Source organism: Oncorhynchus clarkii, chromosome 4 (assembly GCF_045791955.1).
Source record: "Oncorhynchus clarkii lewisi isolate Uvic-CL-2024 chromosome 4, UVic_Ocla_1.0, whole genome shotgun sequence".
Taxonomy (NCBI): domain Eukaryota; kingdom Metazoa; phylum Chordata; class Actinopteri; order Salmoniformes; family Salmonidae; genus Oncorhynchus; species Oncorhynchus clarkii.
In genome coordinates this window covers 1,342,619-1,366,727 of record NC_092150.1, presented here as the reverse complement: position 1 = coordinate 1,366,727, position 24,109 = coordinate 1,342,619, and the positions used below count along the sequence as shown (strand labels likewise).

Genomic DNA, 24,109 nt, shown 5'->3' with positions numbered 1-24,109 from the left:
ACGTCTTAGTCACATCAGGAACTTAGACAAAACAATACAATATATTGATGCATCCCAAAAGGAAGAACATGAGGACTGTAGGGTCAGGGTCAGGGTGGAGGAAAAACAGATTGAGGAAGTTGTTCAGACAATAAACCACCTAACAGAAACCTGACTACACACATACACCTGCAGGGTCTTAGTAGTGGTAGAAATCACATGTTATTGGTCACATACACATATTTAGCAGATGTTATTGTGGGTGTAGCAAAATGCTTGTGTTCCTAGCTCCAACAGTGTAGTAGTATCTAACAATTCACCACAACACACACATATCTCAAAGTATAAGAATGGAATTAAGAAAAATATATTAGGACCAGCAATGTAGGAGTGGCATTGACTAAAATACTGTAGAATAGAAAACAGTACATACATATGAAATTAGTAAAGCAGTATGTAAACATTATTAAAGTGACCAGTGTTCCATTATTAAAGGGACTAGTGTTCCATTATTAAAGTGACTAGAGTTCCATTATTAAAGTGACCAGTGTTCCATTATTAAAGTGACCAGTGTTCCATTATTAAAGTGACCAGTGTTCCATTATTAAAGTGACCAGTGTTCCATTATTAAAGTGACCAGTGTTCCATTATTAAAGTGACCAGTGTTCCATTATTAAAGTGACCAGTGTTCCATTATTAAAGGGACTAGTGTTCCATTATTAAAGGGACTAGTGTTCCATTATTAAAGTGACCAGTGATCCATTATTAAAGTGACCAGTGTTCCATTATTAAAGTGACCAGTGTTCCATTATTAAAGTGACCAGTGTTCCATTATTAAAGTGACCAGTGTTCCATTATTAAAGTGACCAGTGTTCCATTATTAAAGTGACCAGTGTTCCATTATTAAAGTGACCAGTGTTCCATTATTAAAGTGACCAGTGTTCCATTATTAAAGTGACCAGTGTTCCATTATTAAAGTGACTAGTGTTCCATTATTAAAGTGACCAGTGTTCCATTATTAAAGTGACCAGTGTTCCATTATTAAAGTGACCAGTGTTCCATTATTAAAGTGACCAGTGTTCCATTATTAAAGTGACTTGTGTTCCATTATTAAAGTGACCAGTGTTCCATTATTAAAGTGACCAGTGTTCCATTATTAAAGTGACCAGTGTTCCATTATTAAAGTGACCAGTGTTCCATTATTAAAGTGACCAGTGTTCCATTATTAAAGTGACCAGTGTTCCATTATTAAAGTGACCAGTGTTCCATTATTAAAGTGACCAGTGTTCCATTATTAAAGTAACCAGTGATTCCATGTCTATGTATATGGGGCAGCAGCCTCTAAGGTGCAGGGTTGAGTAACCGGGTGGTAGCCGGCTAGTGATGGCTGTTTAACAGTCTGATGGCCTTGAGATAGAAGCTGTTTTTCAGTCTCTCGGTCCCAGCTTTGATGCACCTGTACTGACCTCGCCTTCTGGATGATAGCGGGGTGAACAGGCAGGGGCTCGGGTGTTTGTTGTCCTTGATGATCTTTATGGCCTTCCTGTGACATCGAGTGCTGTACAGTCGTGTCCAAAAGTACAGTCGTGTCCAAAAGTTTTGAAATAATTTTGTCTGATGTTACTATGGAATACTGAAGTATAATTACAGGCATTTGATAAGTGTCAAAAGCTTTTTATTGACAATTAAATTAAGTTGATGCAAAGAGTCAATATTTTCAGTGTTGACCCTTCTTTTTCAAGACCTCTGCAATCCGCCCTGGCATGCTGTCAATTAACTTCTGGGCCACATCCTGACTGATGGAAGCCCATTCTTGCATAATCAATGCTTGGAGTTTGTCAGAATTTGAGGGTTTTGTTTGTCCACCCCCCTCTTGAGGATTGAAGTTAATCCCATTGAAGTTCTCAATGGGATTAAGGTCTGGGGAGTTTACTGGCTATGGACCCTAATTATTGATGTTTTGTTCTCCGAGCCACTTAGTTATCACTTTTGCCTTATGGCAAGGTGCTCCATCATGCTGGAAAAGGCATTGTTCATCACCAAACTGTTCCTGGATGGTTGGGAGAAGTTGCTTTCGGAGGATTTGTTGGTACCATTCTTAATTCATGGCTGAGTTCTTAGGAAAAATTGTGAGTGAGGCCACTCCCTTGGCTGAGAAGCAACCCCACACATGAATGGTCTCAGGATGCTTTACTGTTGGCATGAGACAGGACTAATGGTAGCGCTCACCTTGTCTTCTCCGGACAAGCTTTTTTCCGGATGCCCCAAACAATCGGAAAGGGGATTCATCAGCGAAAATGACTTTACCCCAGTCCTCAGCAGTCCAATCCCTGTACCTTTTGCAGAATATCAGTCTGTTCCTGATGTTTTTCCTGGAGAGAAGTGGCTTCTTTGCTGCCATCCTCCAAAAGTCTTCACCTCACTGTGCGTGCAGATGCACTCACACCTGCCTGCTGCCATTCCTGAGCAAGCTCTGTACTGGTGGTGCCCCGATCCCGCAGCTGAATCAACTTTCGGAGACAGTCCTGGCGCTTGCTGGACGTTCTTGGGTGCCATGAAGCCTTCTTCACAACAATTGAACCGCTCTCCTTGAAGTTCTTGATGATCCGATAAATGGTTGATTTAGGTGCAGTCTTACTGGCAGCAATATCGTTGCCTGTGAAGCCCTTTTTGTGCAAAGCAATGATGACGGCACGAGTTTCCTTGCAGGTAACCATGGTTGACAGAGGAAGAACAATGATTCCAAGCACCCCCCTCCTTTTGAAGCTTCCAGTCTGTTATTCAAACTCAATCAGCATGACAGAGTGATCTCCAGCCCTGTCCTCGTCAAAACTCACACCTGTGTTAACGAGAGAATCACTGACATGTCAGCTGGTCCTTTTGTGGCAGGGCTGAAATGCAGTGGAAATGTTTTTTGGGGATTCAGTTAATTTGCATGGCAAAGAGGGACTTAGCAATTAATTGCAATTCATCTGATCACTCTTCATAACATTCTGGAGTATATGCAAATTGCCATTATACAAACTGAGGCAGCAGACTTTGGGAAAATTTAGATTTGTGTCATTCTCAAAACTTTTGGCCACGACTGTATGTGTCCTGGAGGGCAGGTAGTTTGCACCGAGTGTTGTGTTCGGCAGACTGCACCACCCTCTGGAGAGCCCTGCGGTTGCGGGCGGTGCAGTTGCCGTTGCAAGCGGTGATACAGCCAGATAGGATGCTCTCAATTGTGCATCTGTAAAAGTTTGTGAGGGTTTAAGGTGCCAAGCCAAATTTCAGGTGCTGTTGCACCTATTTAATTTTGTCAGTTATGTGTACGCCGAGGAACTTGAAGCTTTCCACCTTCTCCACTACTGTCCCATCGATGTGGATAGGGGGATGCACCCTCTGCTGTTTCCTGAAGTCCACGATCATCTCCTTTGTTTTGTTGACGTTAAGTGAGAGGTTATTTTTCTGGCACTACACTCGCAGAGCCCTCACCTCCTCCCTGTAGGCTGTCTCGTCATTGTTGGTAATCAAGCCTACTACTGTTGTGTCGTCTGCAAACTTGATGATTGAGTTGGAGGTGTGCATGGCCACTCAGTCATGTGTGAACAGGGAGTACAGGAGAGGGCTGAGCACACACCCCTGTGGGGCCCCAGTGTTGAGAATCAGCGAAGTGGAGGTGTTGTTTTCAACCTTCACCAACTGGGGGCGGTCCGTCAGGAAGTCCAGGACCAGGTTGCTCAGGGCGGGGTTCAGACCCAGGTCCTCAAGCTTAATGATGAGCTTGGAAGGTACTATAGTGTTGAATGCTGAGATATGGTCAATGAACAGCATTCTTACATAGGTATTCCTCTTGTCCAGATGGGATAGGCCAGTGTGCAGTGAGACGGTGATTGCATTGTCTGTGGATCTATTGGGGTGGTAATCAAATTGAAGTGGGTCTAGGGTGTCAGGTAAGGTAGAGGTAATATGATCCTTGACTAGTCTCTCAAAGCACTTCCTGATGACAGAAGTGAGCGGTGATAGTGATAGCCATTTAGTTCAGTTATCTTTGCCTTCTTGGGAACAGGAACAATGGTGACCATCTTGAAGCATGTGGGGACATCAGACTTGGTTAGGGAGAGATTGAATATGTCCGTAAACACTCCAGCTAGCTGGTCTGCGTCATGCTCTGATTACGTGGCTAGGGATGCAGTCTGGGCCGGCAGCCTTGTGAGGGTTAACACGCTTAAATGTCTTAATCACGTCGGCCATGGAGAAGGAGAGCCCACAGTCCTTGGTAAGGAGCCGCGTAGGTGGCACTGTGTTATCCTCAAAGCGGGCGAAGAAAATGTTTAGCTTATCCGGAAGCAAGACATCGGTGTCCGTGACGTAGCTGGTTGGTTTTCCATTTGTAGTCCGTGATTGTCTGTAGACCCTGCCACATATGTCTCGTGTCTGAGCCGTTAAATTGCGACTCCACTTTGTCTCTATTCTGACGTTTTGCCTGTTTGACTGCCTTGCGGAGGGAATAACTACACTGTTTGTATTCGGCCATATACCCAGTCACCTTGTCATGGTGGTTCGCGGTTTCAGTTGCGAATGCTGCCATCTATCCACAGTTTCTGGTAGGTTTTAATAGTCACAGTGGGTACAACATGGTCAGACCAGTGTCAGATAGCCATCAGGACGGGTCCTTCTTGTTTGAGTTTCTGCCTATAGGAAGGGAGGAGCAAAATGGAGTCGTGGTCAGATTTGCTATTCTGGGTAGCTTCAGAGAATATTATTGACGAATACACCGATAAGTGAGTTTATCGGGAAGTGTATAGGTGATGTTGTACACTTCCCGATAAACTCACTTATCGGTGTATTCGTCAATAATATTCTCTGAAGCTACCCAGAATAGCAAATCTGACCACGACTCGTCCTGATGGCTATCTGACACTGGTCTGACCAATCGAAATCCACGCTTCAAGATTGTTTTGATCACGCGGACTGGGATATATTCTGGGTAGCTTCAGAGAATAATATTGACGAATACACCGATAAGTGAGTTTATCGGGAAGTGTATAGGTGATGTTGTACCCACTGTGACTATTAAAACCTACCAGAAACTGTGGATAGATGGGCCTTGTAGGCATTTCAGAAAGTTGAGTAGCAGTGTTCTAATGTTTTCCCAGAGCGAGTACTACAGTCAAGGTGTTGGTAGAACTCTAATGTTTTACCAGAGCGAGTATTGGTTGGTAGAACTTAGGTAACGTTTTCCTCATATTAGCTTTGTTGAAACCCCCAGCTACTATAAATGCGGCCTCAGGATATGTGGTTGCTTTAATGCTGTTGTTGTCAGGCACAATCTACTCGACAGGCGCAGCACATACAGGCAACTATGAGTCACACAGTTGGAGGTATTATGTGTCATGACTGTAGCAGCCACAGCCACAGCCACAGCCACAGCTATAGAAAGACATGTGGAAACTGATGTGAACTCTGAGCTGTAGAGCCCCATGGTTCCATGCTTTAGTCAGCTGTACAGGCCAAGGGGGGTCCAGCTTTAGGGTATGTCCCAAAGGCCATCCTATTCCCTATGTAGTGCACTACCTTTGGCCAGGGCTAAGGAAAGTAGTGCACGATATAGGAAATAGGGTGCCATTTGGGACACACCCCATGTTTCCCTTTGGTTGTGGAATACTGATGCTCCTATAAGGCACGCAGAGACACATTTTCCCCCTATCCACCCTGGAGTAATGAGTCTCAAATTTTCCTTTGTTTTCAGTCACTTTTTAGTTATGGTCCACATGACACTGGCTGAAATATGTCTGATTCTTTAGGTTAAGAAGACAACAGACTCCTTTGTTAACGAGAGCAGAGATGTACATGTAGCTGCAGAATAGAACATATGTCTATTGTCCTGGAGATGTAAAATAGTCCGAATTTCTTACTGTTCCAGGTCTTGGGTTGGGAATGTCGTTACTGTATCCCCTGAAGGGAGAGTTCTGGAATATCCGGTCGATCTCTTCCATGGAGTAGACGCAGACAGCTGTGCCATTCCTATTGGTGGAGAGAACAGGTTAGACTATATACAGGGGGGTACCGGTTAGTAATGAGACTATATACAGGGGGTACAGGTTAGTAATGAGGCTATATACAGGGGGGTACCGGTTAGTAATGAGACTATATACAGGGGGGTACCGGTTAGTAATGAGACTATATACAGGGGGGTACAGGTTAATAATGAGACTATATACAGGGGGTACCGGTTAGTAATGAGACTATATACAGGGGGGTACCGGTTAGTAATGAGACTATATACAGGGGGGTACCGGTTAGTAATGAGACTATATACAGGGGGTACCGGTTAGTAATGAGACTATATACAGGGGGTACCGGTTAGTAATGAGACTATATACAGGGGGTACCGGTTAGTAATGAGACTATATACAGGGGGTACCGGTTAGTAATGAGACTATATACAGGGGGGTACCGGTTAGTAATGAGACTATATACAGGGGGTACCGGTTAGTAATGAGGCTATATACAGGGGGTACCGGTTAGTAATGAGACTATATACAGGGGGGTACCGGTTAGTAATGAGACTATATACAGGGTGTACCGGTTAGTAATGAGACTATATATAGGGGGGTACCGGTTAGTAATGAGACTATATACAGGGGGGTACCGGTTAGCAATGAGACTATATACAGGGGGTACCAGTTAGCAATGAGACTATATACAGGGGGGTACCGGTTAGCAATGAGACTATATACAGGGGGGTACCAGTTAGCAATGAGACTATATACAGGGGGGTACCGGTACAGAGTCAGTGTGAGGAGGCACCGGTTAGTTGAGGTAATATGTACATGTAGGGACAGTTATGAAAGTGACTATGCATAGATGGTAATAACAGAGAGTAGCAGTGGTGTGAAAGAGGTTGGGGGGGGGGGGTCAATGCAAATAGTCTGGGTAGCCATTTGATTAGATGTTCTGGAGTCTTATGGCTTGGGGGGTAGAAGCTGTTTAGACCTAGACTTGGACCTAGACTTGACGCTCCGCTACCGCTTGCCATGGGGTAGCAGAGAGAATAGTCTATGACTAGGGTGGCTGGAGTCTGACAATTTTTAGGGCCTTCCTCTGACAAAGCCTGGGATAGAGGTCCCGGATGGCAGGAAGCTTGGCCGAGCAGTCGGAGGCCGAGCAGTTTCCATACAAAGCAGTGATGCAACCCGTCAGGATGCTCTCGATGGTGCAGCTGTAGAACCGTTTGAGGATCAGAGGACCCATGCCAAATCTGTTCAGTTTCCTGAGGGGAAATAGGTTTTTTTGTGCCCTTTTCACGACTTTCTTGTTGTACGTGGATCATGTTAATTTGTTGGCGGTGTGGACACCAAGGAACAATGAGAATGGGGGCGTGCTCTGTCCTCTTTTTCCTGTAGTCCACAATCATCTCCTTTGTTTTGATCACGTTGAGGGAGAGGTTGTTGTCTTGGCACCACACGACCAGGTCTAGCCCAAATATATTTATTGGGGCTCAGGACGATTCTGGTGATAGTTATCTGGCCCAAATATATTACTTGGGGCTCAGGACGATTCCGGTGAGAGTTACCTGGCCCAAATATATTACTTGGGGTTCAGGACGATTCCGGTGAGAGTTACCTGGCCCAAATATATTACTTGACACTGCATCACAATGCAAACTGCGTTGCTACAGATGCTGGTTCGAGACCCGTGCCGGCCGCGACCGGGAGACCTGTGAGATGATGAACAATTGGCCCAGGGTCATCCGAATTAGGGGAGGGATTGGCTGTCCCGGTTGTCCTCGTCCCATCGTGCTGTAGTGACTCCTGTGGCGGGCCAGGCGCATGCACTCTCACACGGTATAATTTGTATCTATAAAATGTGTAATATTTAAAATGACTAAATCGGGTAATTTTGTGTACATTTACTTAAATTTGCATCGGGCCGCTTCTGGCGGGATGCCGGCAAAGTCAGATGAATTCTAGTAGAAGGAAACGGCCCGATGTACTTGGGGCGATTCTGGGAAGTCATTCATTTTGATTCTGGGCCGATTCAATCAGTTCCGGCCCACCGGAAGAGGGCCGATTCCGGGCAGATTCCTCATTGCTAGCTGGGTTGTTTAACAGAATACGGTTATCTTCCTCATTGCTAGCTGGGTTGTTTAACAGAATACGGTTATCTTCCTCGGTGTAACAAGTGTTGAATTTCACGTTGTATAACTATTGCAAAACATTTTTATAGTTCCCAAGCCTGATATTAGTGTACATTCCTTTTGTTGCTGTAAGTGCCTTTTTTAATGTTGCACACTTCCTTCTCCTTCTGCATTCCCTCTCATAAACATCCTGCACCCCCTTCCTTCTCCTTCTGCATTCCCTCTCATAAACATCCTGTCTCCCCCTTCCTTCTCCTTCTGCATTCCCTCTCATAAACATCCTGTCTCCCCCTTCCTTCTCCTTCTGCATTCCCTCTCATAAACATCCTGTCTCCCCCTTCCTTCTCCTTCTGCATTCCCTCTCATAAACATCCTGTCTCCCCCTTCCTTCTCCTTCTGCATTCCCTCTCATAAACATCCTGTCTCCCCCTTCCTTCTCCTTCTGCATTCCCTCTCATAAACATCCTGTCTCCCCCTTCCTTCTCCTTCTGCATTCCCTCTCATAAACATCCTGTCTCCCCCTTCCTTCTCCTTCTGCATTCCCTCTCATAAACATCCTGTCTCCCCCTTCCTTCTCCTTCTGCATTCCCTCTCATAAACATCCTGTCTCCCCCTTCCTTCTCCTTCTGCATTCCCTCTCATAAACATCCTGCCCCCCCTTCCTTCTACTTCTGCATTCCCTCTCATAAACATCCTGCCCCCCCCTTCCTTCTCCTTCTGCATTCCCTCTCATAAACATCCCCTGCCCCCTTACCTCTACCCTGTCTACTCTATCCATGTGGAAGAGGAAGATTATGAAAATCATAATCAATCCTATATGTTAAAATACTTAGAATGAGTGAATAGGGTCACTGACAGTGTTTGATAATGGTCTCCCATCATGATGTTGGGATATCTATACATTTCAGTAATTTATTTACTTTTATACGTTGACTGCTAGCTAGTTACTGTATTTTTATATGTTACTGTCAGATAGTTACTGTATTTTTATATGTTGACTGCTAGCTAGTTACTGTATTTTTATATGTTACTGTCAGATAGTTACTGTATTTTTATATGTTGACTGCTAGCTAGTTAGTGTATTTTTATATGTTGACTGCTGGCTAGTTACTGTACTTTTATATGTTGACTGCTAGCTAGTTACTGTACTTTTATATGTTGACTGCTAGCTAGTTACTGTATTTTTATATGTTACTGTCAGATAGTTACTGTATTTTTATATGTTGACTGCTAGCTAGTTAGTGTATTTTTATTTGTTGACTGCTAGCTAGTTACTGTACTTTTATATGTTGACTGCTAGCTAGTTACTGTATATTTATTTATATGTTGACTGCTAGCTAGTTACTGTACTTTTATATGTTGACTGCTAGCTAGTTACTGTACTTTTATATGTTGACTGCTAGCTAGTTACTGTATTTTTATATGTTGACTGCTAGCTAGTTACTGTACTTTTCTCTGTACATGGCGTCATTGAGCTAGCATGGCTATTAATGTCCCCTTTCATTGTTCATTGGGGCGGCAGGGTAGCCTAGTGATTAGGGCGTTGGACTAGTTACCGGAAGGTTGGACTAGTAACCGGAAGGTTGCAAGTTCAAATCCCCAAGCTGACAAGGTACAAATCTGTCGTTCTGCCCCCACTGTTCCTAGGCCATCATTGAAAATAAGAATTTGTTCTTAACTGACTTGCCTAGTTAAATAAAGGTTAAATAAAATAAATAAAAACATTTGCAGAGCTGGCGTATAAAAGGCAGCATTTGTTTCTGGAGTTGTTTCCTGTCACGATCAGAAAATAAAACCTAGTTAGACCAACCCAGATCCTCTGGTCATCTGTTCTCGGATCAAAAACAGAACACAGAGGCAATCTACACCGGTCACATCAGGAAGAACCTTTGTCTATACAGAACCTGCTGTATAGATATCCCAAAATCATGATGGGAGACCATTATCAACCACTGTCAGTGACCCTATTCACTCATTCTAAGTATTTTAACATATAGGATTGATTATGATTTTCATAATCTTCCAGGATCTTTGTGTTCTGTTAAAATAGCATTTACTGATGTCAATGGGAGACCTGCTCGAATATCTGAGGTAGGCGTGCAGATCTCAAGTCAGAATACCGCTCCAGTGACATTTAGTTAGGAATTTGGGGCATTGGGAGAGGAGCCAGGAGCTGCTGGGAGATAACAGAGGCAGGATCATTTTCTCACCAGCTGCTAGTGAACAGAGCATAGACTTGTGAGTCCCTCCATTCCTCCGCGTGGAGCACGTAGACATCTTGGAGACGGTTAAAGTAGAGCGACTCGTTGGGAATCCCACACACCAGCCGAGCCTTCAGGAACGACGTCCACATGTTCTGCAAGAACCGCTTAGAACCGCCTTCATCCACCTGTAGAATGACATCACCACCATAATCAACATTATCATCATCACCATAATTCTCACCACGATCACCATCATCATTACCACCATCATCATTACCACCATCATCATAACCACCATCATCATAACCAACATTATTCTCACCCTCATCATTATCACCATCATCCTCATCACCATCATCCTCATCGCCATCATCCTCACCACCATCATCTTCACCACCATCATCCTCATCACCATCATCATCCTCACTACCATCATCCTCATCACCATCATCTTCACCACCATAATCCTCATCACCATCATCTTCACCACCATCATCATCCTCATCACCATCATCCTCATCACCATCATCCTCACCACCATCAACCTCATCACCATCTTCTTCACCATCATTCTCACCACGACCACCATCATCATCCTCACCATCACCATCATCCTCACCACCATCATCTTCACCATCATCCTCACCGCCATCATCATTATGCAGCTGCACAATGATGACATCATCACCATCCTCCTCACCACCGTCATCCTCATTATGCAGCTGCACAATGATGACGTCATCAGAATAAACTTCCTTCATACACCTGCAGAATGATGACATCATCAGAATAAACTTCCTTCATACACCTGCACAATGATGACATCATCAGAATAAACTTCCTTCATACACCTGCACAATGATGACATCATCGGAACAAAGACACTGAAAAAGAACCAAGCCAAACAAAGGTCTTCATGTCAATGCTTTTCCACAACTATGACCCCTTTAATCGGACCAGTAACATACATGGAACCGAGATAGATGTCTCACAGTGGAAGTTGAGTCTTTGAAGGCCGACAAGTGTTCATCTGCACAGACGGTTCTGTTCCTGGTTATCCAAACAATAACATACTGTAGATAGAATGTTAGTGGCCTTCAAGATTCACAGGTGGTATGGTTAGCCTACATTACAGTATATACAGTAACGTGTCTTCTCCAACAAATAGCTGGGCTGCTAGAAGGGAGGGCCTTGTACTGCAGTAGAATAAACAGACAAGGTGCTGTTACAGCTGTTCTCGGGAATGACTGGAATCTGTGGGATACGAGGGGAGTGTTGGTGCAGATAGATCCAGACAGAACTGTGGTTCAGAACTTGATGAAAAACACTTGTAATCTATCCTGGAATCAGATCAGTAAAATCACTTGTAATCTATCCTGGAATCAGATCAGTAAAAACACTTGTAATCTATCCTGGAATCAGATCAGTAAAAACACTTGTAATCTATCCTGGAATCAGATCAGTAAAAACACTTGTAATCTATCCTGGAATCAGATCAGTAAAATCACTTTTAATCTATCCTGGAGTCAGATCAGTAAAAACACTTGTAATCTATCCTGGAATCAGATCAGTAAAATCTCTTGTAATCTATCCTGGAATCAGATCAGTAAAAACACTTGTAATCTATCCTGGAATCAGATCAGTAAAATCACTTTTAATCTATCCTGGAGTCAGATCAGTAAAAACACTTGTAATCTATCCTGGAATCAGATCAATAAAATCACTTGTAATCTATCCGGGAGTCAGATCAGTAAAAACACTTGTAATCTATCCTGGAATCAGATCAGTAAAAACACTTGTAATCTATCCGGGAGTCAGATCAGTTAGTGCTGTATAACCATCTCCTGTGGTAGATGTCATGCCCAACTATGCACGTGTTAAACCAGTATATTTGCATCACAACACTGAAGTGTAAGAGGTCTCCAAATGTTTTAAATGGACTGGATCATTATATATAACACTTGGGTCCTGTTTCAGTAACAATGATATTAGACCTTCTTGTTGCGTGTCTGATAATCTACCATTTATATAGGAGTGGTTAAAACCTGATAATAATGGTCCTCTGAGTATATCAAAACAAGTTTGGTAAACCTCCACTGGTATGCCATCCAGCCCTGGAGTTTGGTAAACCTCCACTGGTATGCCATCCAGCCCTGGAGTTTTCCCAGCCTTAGAATGGCTTTCATTGCATCAAGAAATTCCTTCTCTGTAATTTGGCCTTGACCTGAGTCTTTCTGTACAGATGTTAAAAAATCCATACAATTAAGCTTCGGTTAGTGGAGATGGAGGAGACTGAAACGAGAATATATTCTGAAAGTAGTTTATTTCCTCTTTCAAAACATCATTCGGTGAATCATGTGAGACTCCATCATTTGTAACTAGTTTTAATACATTTTTTTTAGCAGCATTTCTATTTTGAAGATTGAAAAAGAATTTGGTGCATTTTTCCCCATATTCCATCCAGTTGGCTTTATTTTTATAATATATTACACTGGATCTTTCTTGAATAAGTTCCCCCATTTCTTTTTGTTTCTCCTCTAACTTATTCTGTGCCTCTATGGTACAGTTTTTATTGCTATCTAACTGTACTGTTAGTCCTTCAATTTCCTTGGTTAATATGGACTCTTTTGATCTAAATTGCTTTTGTTTTATAGATGAGTACTGAATTGCATGGCCTCTAATGGCACATTTAAAAGGTGTCCCATACAATAAGGGGATCTGCTGTACCTATGTTATGTCTGAAAAAGTCAGTTATAAATTCTTCTGTTCTAGTTAAAAACAATTTATCATCTAGTAGGCTTTGATTAAATTTCCAATATCCTCGCCCACGTGGAAATTCTGTAAGAGTCATATATATGCCAATTATGGGATGATCCGACCACATTCTGTCCCCTATCAACACTTTTTAAACTTTTGGTGCCAGAGAGAAAGGTATGAGAAAGTAGTCAAGAGGACTAGCTTGATTAAGACGACTAACTTGATTAAGCCTCCGCCATGTATATCTCACTAGGTCAGGGTATTAAACCTCCATGTATATCTCACTAGGTCAGGGTATTAAACCTCCATGTATATCTCACTAGGTCAGGATATTAAACCTCCTCCATGTATATCTCACTAGGTCAGGATATTAAGCCTCCGCCATGTATATCTCACTAGGTCAGGATATTAAACCTCCATGTATATCTCACTAGGTCAGGATATTAAACCTCCATGTATATCTCACTAGGTCAGGATATTAAACCTCCATGTATATCTCACTAGGTCAGGATATTAAACCTCCTCCATGTATATCTCACTAGGTCAGGGTATTTAAGTCTCCATATATCCACTAATTCCAATATATCCATGACATTCATGATTTCCTTAAGTGCCTGAGGGTGATAGTTTGTAGTGTGATTTCCTTAAGTGCCTGAGGGTGATAGTTTGTAGTGTGATTTCCTTAAGTGCCTGAGGGTGATAGTTTGTAGTGTGATTTCCTTAAGTGCCAGAGGGTGATAGTTTGTAGTGTGATTTCCTTTCCGGTCCATAGAGGTATTTAACACCGTATTAAAATCTCCCCCTCTATGAATGTCTGAGTGTGACCCCCTCCCCATGAGTTACTGCAGCTAGTGTTGCCAGCACTGCCACTGCCTGGGTGGGGGCACCCCACCGGAATCCCCACCGGCTAGGTACAAGGTCATCAAGGTTCTCATTAGCACTCTCATTTGAGAGTGTCCTTGTATAGTATGCTCTCCCTTTAGGGGGCTTTGGCTTTGGCAGTGCTGCCATCAGGTTCTTGGTCACCTCCCTGACCAAGGCCCTTCTCATCAGATTGCTCAGTTTGGCAGGGCAGTGATCTCTAGGAAGAGTCTTGGTTCTTTAAAACTTCTTCCATTTAAGATGGAGGCCACTGTGTTCTTGGGGACCTTCAATGCTGTAGAAATGTTTTAGTACCCTTCCCCAGATCTGTGCCTCGAAACAATCCTGTCTCGGAGCTCTGCGGACAATTCCTATGACCTCAAGGCTTGGTTTTTGCTCTGACATGCACTGCCAACTGTGGGACCTTATATAGACAGTTGTGTGCCCTACAAATCATGTCCAATCAATTTAATTTACCACAGGTAGACTCCAATCAAGTTGTAGAAACATCAAGGATGATTAATGATAACATGATGCACCTGAGATCAATTTCGAGTCTCATAGCGAAGGGTCTAAATACTTATGTAAATAAGGTATTTCTGTTCCTTATTTTTAAGAAATGTGTAAAACATTCCAAAAACCTGTTTTTGCTATGTCAATATGGGGAATTGTCTGTAGATTGCTGAGGATTTGTATTTACTTAATCAATTTTAGAATAAGGCTGTAACGTAACAAAATGTGGAAAAAATCAAGGGGTCTGAACACTTTCTGAAGGCACTGTACATAGACACATTGGCTATACTGAAAGCCAGTGGCATGTTGTTAGTAAAGATTGAAGAAAGTAAGGGGCCTAGACAGCTGCCCTGGGGAATTCCTGATTATACCTGGATTCTGTTGGAGAGGCTTCAATTAAAGAACACCCTCTGTGTTCTGTTAGGCAGGTAACTCTTTCTCCACAATATATCAGGGTGTGTAAAGCCATAACACAAACATTTTCCAGCAACAGACTATTATCGATAATGTCAAAAGCCGCACTGAAGTCCCCACAATCTTTTTTTAATCAATTTCTCTCAGCCAATGATCAGTCATTTGTGTAAGTGCTGTGTTTGTTGAATGTCCTTCCCTATAAGCGTGCTGAAATTCTGTTGTCAATTTGTTTACTGTAAAATAGCATTTTATCTGGTCAAACACAATTTTTTCCAGAAGTTTACTAAGGGTTGGTAACAGGCTGATTGGTCGACTATTCGAGCCAGAAAAGGGGGCTTTACTATTCTTGGGTAGCGGAATGACTTTAGCTTCCCTCCAGGCCTGAGGGTACACACTCTCTAGTAGGCTTAGATTGAAGATATGGCAAATAGGAGTGTCAATATCATCTGCTATTATCCTCAGTAATTTTCTATCCAACTTGTCATTTGAAGGGGTGTCCACATACTTTTCTATATCTAGTGTACCATAGGTACGGACGGTCTCATTGAGTAGTGGAGGCACTAAGCCAGGATAGTAGGTAGGTCATACAAACTGAAGTTCAGTAACCACTAAACTGCTAAACTGTGTCTGAACTGGGTCTGAACTTGGTCTGAACTGGGTCTGAACTGGGTCTGAACTGGGTCTGAACTGGGTCTGAACTGGGTCTGAACTGTGTCTGAACTGGGTCTGAACTGGGTCTGAACTGAATGGAAAACACTGCTAATATACATCTAATCCCACGATCAGGAGTTGGCTACAGATAGATCTGGGATCCGAGGTGTTAAAGGTTAAACCCACTGGGTACAGACGTCAGTTCAACGTCTAGTTTTGATTTACATTTGTGAATTCAACGTGAAATCAACAACAACAAAAATTCACATCCAATCGGTTTTTCCACATTGATTCAACATCATCCCATTGTATTTTTTGGGTTTGAAATGAAACAATGAAACAACAGCCCAGTCTAGATCAGCAACCACTGAACTGCATCTGAGCTGGTCTCTTATGGTCGGTGTCACGTTATAGGAGACGGAAGGCAGCACTAACCGTTAGCCAAGTCTCAGGTTCTCATAACCTGTGAGTATCAATGACCCTGGTAACATTTTCCATCTCCTCTCCTTCCCCGTTTCAGAGACACAGGCCAAACGCGGTAATAATTAGATGTCCTACCGTTTACTAGTCACATGCTATCTAAAAGGTAGAAACAAAAAGACATACTATAGACAGATGGAGAAAAATATCAAACTGAAAACAATATGGATGTCGTTCTCAGACTAACTCAACTCAGTGAGTTCACCGGTTAACTTCCTTCCTGCTGACACTTGGTTTTTATCTAACACAAGATCACAGGAAACATTACGCACCGTGAGAAAACCACTGTTAGCCTTCTGACATCAATGTAATACATCAAGTAGCTGGCCAGTCAGTAGCAGTGTGTACTCAATATTTGGGTCCCACTTGAAATGGCATGCAGGTTATAAAGTCGTCATAAAGCCTTCATAAACGTGTTACAGATCAGCTATTACTGTATGGCATGCTCTATAAAGGCTTCATAAAGCCTTCATAAACGTGTTACAAATCAGCTATTACTGTATGGCATGCTCTATAAAGGCTTCATAAAGCCTTCATAAACATGTTACAAATCAGCTATTACTGTATGGCATGCTCTATAAAGGCTTCATAAATGTTGCATAACTGTGTGATATAGATATACCAATGTCAAATGTGACATAAACAACTATGTAAAAAATGACATAAACCTGTGCTTTATAAAGGGTGGCATAAGCAACGTTTAATAAAGGCCTTGTAAATGATATTAAATGGAGGGTTCACAAAGCATTCATAACCCTGTCATGCATCTTGGTAGAGCATTTCAACACCAGGATAGTGGGTTCAATTCCCGGGACCACACATACGTACAAATGTATTCACGCGTGACTGTAAGTCGCTTTGGCTCAAAGTATCTGCTAAATTGGTTTCTGTAAATTGTATATATTATATTACTGTAAAAAAAAAAAAATCTAGGATGGTCCCAGCTTCTTTCCCTCTTTGCATTGTCAATATTGGACCTGACCTCAACTTTACCCAACATGCTGTGCTGCAGGACCCTACAGTGGTCATGCACAACAAAAAACGTTGGCATTTTAAAATCAGTGAATTGTTTTGCCATGTAACTAGCACTTCTCAGTAGAGCTCAGAGCAGGCCATTCCGTGAGCGCAGCAATTATTTTGCAACACGAATCAAATGAGCCCAAATCAGTCCTCCGTGACAACAAAATCATAAACAACAGAGTAGGGCTGGCTAATACATCCTTCGTTTTGGGGTCATGCTCAGGTCAAACTATTTGGATCATTTATACTTCCATATTTCCAAGTCCTATTCTAGAAGATTCTTGAAGATCATTTAATCATATTGTTATATGTAGTAGAAAGCGATGGGTTAGAAGAAGTCTACATAACCAACCCATAAAGTCAACTTTAACATCCATATGGCCAGCTATGTAAACTTTAACATCCATATGGCCAGCTATGTAAACTTTAACATCCATATATGGCCAGCTATGTAAACTTTAATTAACATCCATATATGGCCAGCTATGTAAACTTTAACATCCATATGGCCAGCTATGTAAACTTTAATTAACATCCATATATGGCCAGCTATGTAAACTTTAACATCCATATGGCCAGCTATGTAAACTTTAACATTAATTATCCTGCAGTAGATGTTGTTCAATTGGTAACATACATTGTTGTCTACTTCTAATGCCTCTTGAGGGGAAAGTAATCTAAAAGTAACTGAATGTAATCAGACTATGTTTCTGAATTTGGGTAAACCAAAAGTTACGTTACTGATTACAATTTTGGACAGGTAACTAACGGATTACATTTAGGAAGCAACCTGCCCAACCCTGGCTGTTAGTGAGAATTACTCTGGGGTTATTACATTTAGGAAGCAACCTGCCCAACCCTGGCTGTTAGTGAGAATTACTCTGGGGTTATTACATTTAGGAAGCAACCTGCCCAACCCTGGCTGTTAGTGAGAATTACTCTGGGGTTATTACATTTAGGAAGCAACCTGCCCAACCCTGGCTGTTAGTGAGAATTACTCTGGGGTTATTACATTTAGGAAGCAACCTGCCCAACCCTGGCTGTTAGTGAGAATTACTCTGGGGTTATTACATTTAGGAAGCAACCTGCCCAACCCTGGCTGTTAGTGAGAATTACTCTGGGGTTATTACATTTAGGAAGCAACCTGCCCAACCCTGGCTGTTAGTGAGAATTACTCTGGGGTTATTACATTTAGGAAGCAACCTGCCCAACCCTGGCTGTTAGTGAGAATTACTCTGGGGTTATTACATTTAGGAAGCAACCTGCCCAACCCTGGCTGTTAGTGAGAATTACTCTGGGGTTATTACATTTGGGTTTACATCATTAAGCCGTTATGAATGTGTTATGAATGACCGAAGGTGTCTGATTTTAAATTAAGTAGAGCATCATGTGATAGTCTTTATAGATCTTATGAATGACCGAAGGTGTCTCACCCCAAACTAAGTATTACAGGACACGACATAAAGTGTCAATTAAAAGGTTATTAACGTTCTGATGATTTATGAAGGTTCTCTGAGGATCCACAGGTTACTGTAGGGTGTGACGGGTATTTAAATGGGTTGAAGGACCTATGTGTGTGTGTGTGTGTGTGTGTGTGTGTGTGTGTGTGTGTGTGTGTGTGTGTGTGTGCGTTTGTGTGTCAGAACCAAGACGATTTGGAGTAGTTCAACCTGAGAATACCTCACCGGGTGTTCCTCTTCTGTTCCCATGGAGACCAGCACGACATGTCACCCCTTTATAAAGCACATGTTTATATCATATTCCACATAGTGAGTAGAACATTTGACATGAGTGATTATGTCACACGGTTATGCCACATTTATGAACCCTTTATAAAGCCTGACATACGGTTATAGATGCTTTGTAACACATTTATGTAGTGCTTATGAAGCCTTTATAAACTGAACGGGAGCGGGGCCAATATTTGGTTGTGGATGCCAATCACTGATTGCTGTTTGCTCATCTCATACAGAAGCAACCCTGTTGACTAACGACAGAAAAACACGGTTTGCCTAATCTCCCGAATCAGATTGTTTCCAAAATATGACATGTATTGAGGAACCATGTGTGCAAGACTGGAAACCAAGGCTACTGTTTTCCTATCTCATACAGCACAGCCCTGCTGACGACATGATAGACAAGCTCTGCCTTCAGGTTTTCAATTTCTTCTGTCAATAAAATAACTTAATGAACAAAGAACAGTATTTGAGTCTGGAACAGCATTGTTTTCTTCCAACTATCTTGACCTTCTAAGGCAACATATCTCGTAGCACGGGGTAGAGACTAGACTCTTGGCAGGGTAGAGGAGTTTTGAATCTATCTGATGAGGAGACAGCTAGCAACTCTTTGTCTCGTCACAGTCCACAAGTCCAGAACAGACGATGGGAGATGTACAGTACTACATAGAGCCATGACTACATGGAACTCTATTCCACATTACAACATAGAGCCATGACTACATGGAACTCTATTCCACAGTACAACATAGAGCCATGACTACATGGAACTCTATTCCACAGTACAACATAGAGCCATGACTACATGGAACTCTATTCCACAGTACTACATAGAGCCATGACTACATGGAACTCTATTCCACAGTACTACATAGAGCCATGACTACATGGAACTCTATTCCACAGTACTACATAGAGCCATGACTACATGGAACTCTATTCCACAGTACAACATAGAGCCATGACTACATGGAACTCTATTCCACAGTACTACATAGAGCCATGACTACATGGAACTCTATTCCACAGTACAACATAGAGCCATGACTACATGGAACTCTATTCCACAGTACAACATAGAGCCATGACTACATGGAACTCTATTCCACAGTACTACATAGAGCCATGACTACATGGAACTCTATTCCACAGTACTACATAGAGCCATGACTACATGGAACTCTATTCCACAGTACTACATAGAGCCATGACTACATGGAACTCTATTCCACAGTACTACATAGAGCCATGACTACATGGAACTCTATTCCACATCAGGTAACTGATGCAGCAGGAGAATCAGATTTAAAAAACAGATCAAAATACACCTTATGGAACAGCTGGGACTGTGAAGAGACACACACAGGTACAGACACATGCACACACACACACGATAACACACTCTATACATACACACACACATAGGCACAGACACATGCACACACAAACACGATAACACACACACACACATGGATTTTGAACTGTCAATATGTGGTAGTAGAGCAGGGGCCTGAGGACACAAATTTAATGTGTTGTGGATGTATTGTAATATATTCAGACTGTCTCTATCCCACTATCTGACAGACTGTCTCTATCTAACAGACTGTCTCTATCCCACCATCTAACAGACTGTCTCAATCCCACCATCTAACAGACTGTCTCTATCCCACCATATAACAGACTGTCTCCATCCCACCATCTAACAGACTGTCTCTATCCCACCATCTAACAGACTGTCTCTATCCCACCATATAACAGACTGTCTCTATCCCACCATATAACAGACTGTCTCTATCCCACCATCTAACAGACTGTCTCTATCCCACCATATAACAGACTGTCTCTATCCCACCATCTAACAGACTGTCTCCATCCCACCATCTAACAGACTGTCTCTATCCCACCATCTAACAGACTGTCTCCATCCCACCATCTAACAGACTGTCTCTATCTAACAGACTGTCTCTATCCCACCATATAACAGACTGTCTCCATCCCACCATCTAAAAGACTGTCTCAATCCCACTATCTAAAAGACTGTCTCAATTCCACTATCTAACAGACTGTCTCTATCCCAACATCTAACAGACTGTCTCTATCCCACCATCTAACAGACTGTCTCTATCCCACTATCTAACAGACTGTCTCTATCCCACTATCTAACAGACTGTCTCTATCCCACCATCTAACAGACTGTCTCTATCCCAACATCTAACAGACTGTCTCTATCCCACTATCTAACAGACTGTCTCTATCCCACCATCTAACAGACTGTCTCCATCCCACCATCTAACAGACTGTCTCTATCCCACTATCTAACAGACTGTCTCTATCCCACCATCTAACAGACTGTCTCAATTCCACTATCTAACAGACTGTCTCTATCCCAACATCTAACAGACTGTCTCTATCCCACCATCTAACAGACTGTCTCTATCCCACAATCTAACAGACTGTCTTTATCTAACAGACTGTCTCTATCCCACCATCTAACAGACTGTCCCTATCCCACTATCTAACAGACTGTCTCTATCCCACCATCTAACAGACTGTCTCTATCCCACCATCTAACAGACTGCCTCTATCTAACAGACTGTCTCTATCCCACCATCTAACAGACTGTCTCTATCCCACCATCTAACAGACTGTCTCTATCCCACCATCTAACAGACTGCCTCTATCCCACTATCTAACAGACTGTCTCTATCCCACCATCTAACAGACTGTCTCTATCCCACCATATAACAGACTGTCTCTATCCCAATATCTAACAGACTGTCTCTATCCCAGTATCTAACAGACTGTATCTATCCCAACATCTAACAGACTGTCTCAATTCCACTATCTAACAGACTGTCTCTATCCCAACATCTAACAGACTGTCTCCATCCCACCATCTAACAGACTGTCTCTATCCCACTATCTAACAGACTGTCTCTATCCCACCATCTAACAGACTGTCTCCATCCCACCATCTAACAGACTGTCTCTATCCCACTATCTAACAGACTGTCTCTATCCCACTATCTAACAGACTGTCTCTATCCCAACATCTAACAGACTGTCTCTATCCCACCATCTAACAGACTGTCTCTATCCCACTATCTAACATACTGTCTTTATCTAACAGACTGTCTCTATCCCACCATCTAACAGACTGTCCCTATCCCACCATCTAACAGACTGTCTCCATCCCACCATCTAACAGACTGTCTCTATCCCACCATCTAACAGACTGTCTCTATCCCACCATCTAATAGACTGTCTCTATCCCACTATCTAACAGACTGCCTCTATCTAACAGACTGTCTCTATCCCACCATCTAACAGACTGTCTCTATCCCACCATATAACAGACTGTCTCTATCCCAGTATCTAACAGACTGTCTCTATCTAACAGACTGTATCTATCCCAACATTTAACAGACTGTCTCTATCCCACTATCTAACAGACTGCCTCTATCTAACAGACTGTCTCTATCCCAACATCTAACAGACTGTCCCTATCCCACTATCTAACAGACTGTCTCTATCCCACCATCTAACAGACTGTATCTATCCCACCATCTAACAGACTGTCTCTATCCCACTATCTAACAGACTGTCTCTATCCCACCATCTAACAGACTGTCTCTATCCCAACATCTAACAGACTGTCCCTATCCCACTATCTAACAGACTGTCTCTATCCCACCATCTAACAGACTGTCTCTATCCCACCATCTAACAGACTGTCTCTATCTAACAGACTGTCTCTATCCCACCATCTAACAGACTGTCTCTATCCCACCATCTTACCTTACAGACTTGTGCTACTCTAGAGATCCAGGGATCAGCTTCAGGGCTGCTGTCAGAGTTCTTCTCCCTGAAGAAGATATATATCTTCTCCTTGTCCGGCTCCTCCCTACGTCTCACCCAGCAGGCGGAGATGAATGTGGGCTCTGGGAGGACAGGGAATATTTATCAATTAACCCATTCTTCTATAAAACACTCCAGTTATCATTTACAGTGTTCCATTACCTATCTAACGATTGCACAATAATTTTTGCAAACAAAATTTACGAGAAACAAACATGTCGCATCTCATCACAGAACACATGGGTGTATCAGTTTATCAACAGAACACATGGGTGTATCAACAGAACACATGGGTGTATCAGTGAAACAACAGAACACATGGGTGTATCAACAGAACACATGGGTGTATCAGTGAAACAACAGAACACATGGGTGTATCAGTTTATCAACAGAACACATGGGTGTATCAGTGAAACAACAGAACACATGGGTGTATCAGTTTATCAACAGAACACATGGGTGTATCAGTTTATCAACAGAACACATGGGTGTATCAGTTTATCAACAGAACACATGTGTATCAGTGAAACAACAGAACACATGGATGTATCAACAGAACACATGGTGTATCAGTGAAACAACAGAACACATGGGTGTATCAGTGAAACAACAGAACACATGGGTGTATCAGTGAAACAACAGAACACATGGGTGTATCAGTGAAACCACAGAACACATGGTGTATCAGTGAAACAACAGAACACATGGGTGTATCAGTGAAACAACAGAACACATGGGTGTATCAGTGAAACCACAGAACACATGGGTGTATCAGTGAAACCACAGAACACATGGGTGTATCAGTGAAACCACAGAACACATGGGTGTATCAGTGAAACAACAGAACACATGGGTGTATCAGTGAAACCACAGAACACATGGGTGTATCAGTGAAAGAGCAGAACACATGGGTGTATCAACAGAACACATGGGTGTATCAGTGAAACAACATAAAGTACTAACACAGAGGAACCCTGAGAGAGTTCCATCCAAACTACAGTGACCCCTCTTCCATGATTAACAGCCACAGAGCCAAGTCTGCCGCCTTAAATCATGACGTAGCTAGTAGCCTTGGTTTGGCAGCTATGCTGATACGCGGAAGAGTAGACGGAAAGATAAGGATTTCACTAATGAAGCTGTACTGTGATCGCTGATGCCAGACTGAGAATGAGACAGCGTCCCAAAAGCCACCCTTTCTCCTACACAGTACTTTTGACCAGGGCTCTAGTCTAAAAAAGTGAACCATATTGAGAATAAGGTGCCATTTGATCGGCTATGAAAAGCCACCTGACATTTACTCCTGAGGTGCTGAACTGCTGCACCCTCGACAACTACTGGTATTATTATTATCTCACCCTGCTGGTCATCTATGAACATTTGAACAACTTGAAGAACGATCTGGCCTTAATGGCCATGTTCTGTTATGTTCATCTTAATCTTATAATCTCCACCCGGCACAGCCAGAAGAGGACTGGCCACCCCTCAGAGCTTGGTTCCTCTCTAGGTTTCTT

The 24,109-nt window shown here is 42.6% G+C and overlaps 1 protein-coding gene across 1 annotated transcript in view; it reads right to left on the bottom strand.

Annotated features, from left to right (window-relative positions):
- LOC139406279 (semaphorin 7A (JohnMiltonHagen blood group)) overlaps positions 1–24,109 on the bottom strand; it is a 65,529-nt gene that overhangs the window by 16,073 nt on the left and 25,347 nt on the right. The window contains exons 7-9 of the mRNA XM_071148735.1: positions 22,539–22,681; positions 10,315–10,493; positions 5,880–5,988 (exon numbers count right to left, since the gene is read on the bottom strand). Of these exons, the coding sequence (XP_071004836.1) occupies positions 5,880–5,988; positions 10,315–10,493; positions 22,539–22,681 (431 nt within the window). The remainder of the gene's footprint in view (positions 1–5,879; positions 5,989–10,314; positions 10,494–22,538; positions 22,682–24,109) is intronic.